The sequence below is a fragment of the Bactrocera neohumeralis genome, unplaced genomic scaffold (assembly GCF_024586455.1).
Source record: "Bactrocera neohumeralis isolate Rockhampton unplaced genomic scaffold, APGP_CSIRO_Bneo_wtdbg2-racon-allhic-juicebox.fasta_v2 ctg2631, whole genome shotgun sequence".
In the NCBI taxonomy this organism is placed as follows: domain Eukaryota; kingdom Metazoa; phylum Arthropoda; class Insecta; order Diptera; family Tephritidae; genus Bactrocera; species Bactrocera neohumeralis.
Window position 1 is genome coordinate 18,266 of NW_026090255.1, and position 5,515 is coordinate 23,780.

Consider the following 5,515-nt stretch of genomic DNA (forward strand, 5'->3'; position numbering starts at 1 on the left):
TTATAGACATTGCAAATGCAAGCCGCACTGGAAACTGTAAACGTTTAAAGCTGAATGGTATGTCGTTCGATATCATAGGGATGCGTGGGATTAAAACATCTTCGCCTTTGTACTTCCCTTTCAAAATTGTGGCTTCGATGACGTTGTTCAATAATTTCTTCACCGCAAGCCGGGTACCATTACACAGACGTGGCAGGTTTATGTTCCGTAACATAATAATTACTGATCCGATTTTTAATTGCAGATTATGAGGTGGTAAGCCGGGCAATTCCAGCGAATTTAAAAATTCTGTTGGATAATTGACAACTTCATCTTCATTAGTAATGGAATCAACTGATTTGTAATTCTTCAATTCGCCAGCTATTTTCTCATTCACATCAACATTTTTTGCGGCGAATATAACACGTTCGCTTAACCAAATGTGATTTACGTAATTTTGAGCAATGTTTGGGAAAACCATCTCCATGAGTTCGGTCTTTGATTCACAAAAGTTACAAAAATTGGTAGGGAATGTAATGTATCCAGATGATGTATCAACAGCAATAATACCATTACCAATATCGAGCAGTTGTTTGGAAAACACTTCTCCAGACTGGTCTTCCTGTAATTCGACTCTCATGTTTATACTTAATTTAAGCGTTTTAATGTATTTCCATAAAATGGACGACTTCAAACAGGCATTCAGTTCATCAGCTGGCGTTGAGCGTGGAACAACTGGCAATATTTGTCGAAAATCACCTGCCAATAGTATCATTGCACCACCAAACCGGTTTTTGTTATTTCGTAAATCTTGCATCGAGCGATCTAATGCCTCCAAAGATTTTTTGTGTGCCATCGTACATTCATCCCAAATGATCAGTCTTGTTTGCTGCAGCACTTTGGCCATCGCAGAATTCCTCGAAAGGTTGCAAGTTGGAGTTTCATTAATTTGAAGGTTTAACGGCAGCTTGAGAGCTGAATGAGCTGTTCGACCGCCTTCCAACAATGTAGCTGCAATACCTGATGAAGCTAGGGCTAGTGCAATTCCATTTTGCGACCGAATTGTTGCCAAAATCAATGATAACAAAAAAGTTTTCCCAGTTCCACCGGGAGCATCTAAAAAATAAAATCCGCCAGTTCCATCGTTCATTACTTTCATGAGCGTATCGTAAGCATATTTTTGTTGTTGATTTAAAAGGGGAACTGTTCTATCAACCATTTCTCGTAATGTTTCGGAATCGTATTGGGCTTCGCGTCTCAATTCTTGATCAAATGAGTCGAACATTGGGCGATTGGGTCCTATCATTCCTATTTGAATTAATACTTTGTTGGTAAGCATCAAGCACATGTCCTCAATTAAAATTAATGCTTCATTGTGAATTTCTTCGTTCATTTGCAAATCTGCATTCGATGTTCTAAGACGCATCTGATGCAATATATCTTCCGCCATATGATCTTTGTATTTATGCCATAAATCAATCGGTGCTGATGGGAAGCATGTCGACAAAATTATAGAAAATAATGTTCGTATTTGTTTAGCATTTGACGAAATCACAGCATCTTCAAGAGTCTGGTCCCAATGAGTGTCATTCTCTAACAATCCCAAATGTTGACAGGCTTCTCTGTATGTGTCACACAATACACCATTAACAGTTCGCAGATGTTGGAATGATGTTGGACCACGAACATTGACTAACAATAAACGCAAATAAAAACACTCGTCTTGACTGGGATGGACTGCATAAATACGGCCTAGTGCATCGGTGGAAAATACTTGTGGGTAATCTGAAACTGGCTGTCCTCGTTTTCGTCGTTGAAATTTTTTAGATGATTGATTCCAGATATAATATCTTGGCATTTCGGAGTAAAGTAGCGTTCTGGCAAAATCATCATTCTGGCACATTTCAAAGAAGCTGGTTAATGTTGTCGATGGTGGCCTGTCAACTCGTTGTAATACGTTTGCATCTGTAAAATACACCCGTTGACCATTTTCCAAATGTACGGCCAAGTGAACAACAGTAGGATGTCGTTCATGTATTGGAAACGAAAATATACGCCACATGCCTTCGTTACTACTAACATAGCGGCCCATTTGATATTGAGTGACTTCATCATTTGAATTTTCGGCAGCAACTCCGAAGACAGCCATGTCACAACCTTTGTTCACGTACTTGCAAATATATTTAATAGATTTTACGGAATGGCAAAATTCGACGTTTATGTGTGCTTTATATGCCTTGCAGAGTAATGGCGAAAACGGAACAACCCAACGATTATCAACTTCAATGTCCTGTCGATTTACTTTGACTATTGTTGACTTTCCATTGTCATCAATGGATCGGCGGCGATAAAGTGGATATCCATCATTTCCAGTAATAGTTTCTGATACTAATTGTCTTGGGTAGCGTTTTGAACATTTTCCTTCAACCATACACGGAGAAATTGGATTTAATATTCCACATGGACCATGTATCATATTTTTTGTAATAACCTCATGTAACAGTGGGTCTTCATTATTATCGGGAATTTCTGCTGATATCACATTATCAATTTCATTCGGTCTTATCCTCTCAACCAACCAAATGAGGATATGTGCATGTGGCAATCCGCGTTTTTGCCACTCAATTGAGTACATCCAACAACGCGTCTCGCCGAACACGCGATGCTTAACAATAAAATCCATGAGTGATTTTAATTTCATTTTGAACACCCTTTCAGTGATATCGTGGCGATCAATAGGTGATTGGCTAGTAAATAATTCTTGTTGAATTTCTGTCCACTTTGGATTGCATGTGAATGTGATAAACAAATCTGGTGTGCCATAATGTCGTACATAGGACATAGCATCTTGAGCATATTCATGCATATGTCGCGGGCTTCCGACGTATGTTGCTGGGAGAATAGTTGTTCTGCCAACATTCTGTGCATTTCCATCAGCATTAATGGCATCCCGAAGATGAATATATTCCTCGGAACGGAGTTTTGCCTGGTTCAACCTGATAAATGTCAATCGTTCAGTTTCAATTTTCACATACATATCCACAGCATATTGGTGAAATAGACGCCGACACTTTAAGATGTGATTGTCCTCATTTTCCCGAACCATCAGTCTGTATGAATAATAATTCATTGAACTAACTTTTTTGTTCGTTTCAGCACCTATAAACAATTTTTTTTGTTATTAATTTGATAATATAAATTTTAAGTTAGTAAACATATATTTTAATGTGGTAAACATATATTGTCAATTAATTTACCTGTAACTGGATTTATCATCTTATTTGAAAAATGATAGCCGTCTTCACCTTGCCAAAATAGGATAGGATATTGTAAGGCATCATATGATCGATGTGTTTCAGACACACGCTGAAGTTGATCGTTCCGTCGAAGTAAAACAATGTCTCGGTTTTCTAAATTTTCTCCCACGACGACAATAGCCACTTCATCAATTGTTGGCGCATTAAAACGTCCAGCATGTTGTCCTGCAGGCGCCTTATCGGCTCTGATGACAATTTTATGATTATCTGATGGCATGCGGTCTAATGCAGTTGTGAATAATGCAACTAATTCATTGTGTTGATGGAAAAATGTTTGAAGTTGTTCCACAATGGATCTTTTCACTGAGTTGTTGTGTGCGCAACGCTGATCGACTTCTCTTGCTGAATCGCCCATAAAATATATTTGCAAAAATTTATAGTCTTCATCAGGCATTGGCAATAAGGAACCTGTTCGATGATATATTTGACCCTGAATCTGCAAGAATATAAATATATATTTAAGTAATTGTATAGCAAATTGTTTGTACCACCATGTGGCTCGCAAAATACTCCCAAAATACTTTATAGATCATTTCAAATTAAAACTAAATCTCAACATTGAACAGTAGCCTTCCATGGCAGTTTTAGGTAGTAGGCTTTACCAAGTATTGGAACACTTTGTAAACACATCTACACAACACTGGCTCAACATATTTTGCATCAGCTATATGGTTGAAAAACTAAATAAAGTTGTTTGCCATTATACTTATATACCTTGAAAGTAGGCATAAAATTGTCTCCAATAACTTTTGTTGCGCCAAATGATGTCATTTGAAAGCAATTATTGTATTGCTGGATATGAGTCAAAAAATGATTAGAATCTGGCCCATTTCCGGAAACCAATGAATGTAGTGGCTCTGGTGGTGGTACCAATGGCGTCAATTTGACTTGGCCGCTGGCGCAACACAATCCAGGGGCTTCATTTTTGAATTTCAATGCATTGCAATGTGGACATACAATATTCATTGGTCCAATAGCAACAATTTGCTCTGAACTGTAATCAATTGCCACATTATAGCAGAATGCAGCTCTGTGGGGATTAAACACAACATTTCTTTGTTGATTTTGATTTCTTTGTAGTTCATTTCTTTGATTTGTTCTTATATTTCTTTGACTTGCCGTATTTCGAATTCTGCGGCCTAAGTTTGTACGTCTGGTTGGTGGCATTGTTAAAAACGAAAATCCAACTGAAAATAAAATGATCTCATATTTTTTCTGTTTAACCATGTATACCAAATTGTAATATTGTGTAGTCAGCAAAAGTTACCAAAAATCGATATAAGGTGAATTTAACTTACCGTGATTAATAAACACTTATTAGCAAACAAAAAACTTCTTAGTCTTTAAAACAAAACGAACTTTATCAAAAACTTAATAAAATTTACATGAAAACAGATTACCACAATTTTTGTTTTTTTTTTTTTTTTAATTGAATGACGTTGACATTTAAATTGAATTACGTTTACATTCGTTACGCGCGTTTTTTAAAATATGCAAAATGAAATGTATATTTTTCAATCTTTCTGAGAGATTTTCTTAATATTTTTTTCCATAAGAACCTTGTACAGAGTATTAGAAAACTACAAAAAAAAAAATCAGCTAAATCGGTTCAGCCATTCACGCGTGATGCCGTGACAACGCTTGCTTTGTTCTAGGTGAAATTATGTGTTTTGAAATGAAAAAAAGTTGAATTTACGTTGTGTTAAAAATCATTTATTTTCGATTTTTCTAAATTTTTTTCAATGTAACGCAGTTTGATAAGCAACATTTTTTGGTTTCTATTCCGGTGCGTAAATGTACAGAGAAGATGGTTTTCCAACTCGGGAAAACGCCACGTATAATTGGCGCGCACCCATGCAATCGTAGTTACGATAATTTGGCCAATTTGGCATAAACATTCGTGATGAGTTCATATTTCGTTGAAGTGAATTGACAAAAGGGAGGTGGAATTGATATCAAACCATTGGAACCGAAATTTGCCTATTTCCAATTCTTAACGAATACGATGTAAAATGTCTTCGGCAATGTACTTTTGTTCGTGTTCCATAATTGACGCGGATTTGAAGGCTGATATGTCGAAATGACCATCGCGAAAAGTGTGCGCAATGACTCAAATCAAACTGAACGACGTACATTTATTAATAGCAACCGAAGGTATTAGCAATCGTAGTTTTTCGGGTGCATTATGTAAATTCGTCCTAAGGAATTAGTTGAGAACA

General features: G+C 36.6%; 1 protein-coding gene across 1 annotated transcript; it reads right to left on the reverse strand.

The window, feature by feature from the left end:
- Positions 1 to 223: 223 nt before the first annotated feature.
- On the reverse strand, positions 224 to 4,683 carry LOC126766844 (uncharacterized; the record flags this gene model as incomplete). The annotated part of the gene is made up of 3 exons (XM_050484537.1): positions 4,011 to 4,683; positions 3,237 to 3,732; positions 224 to 3,138 (listed from the first exon to the last, which is right to left on the reverse strand). Coding segments are annotated over exons 1-3 (3,924 nt in total), but the record flags the coding sequence as incomplete, so codon positions are not given.
- Between the last annotated feature and the right edge of the window lie 832 nt (positions 4,684 to 5,515).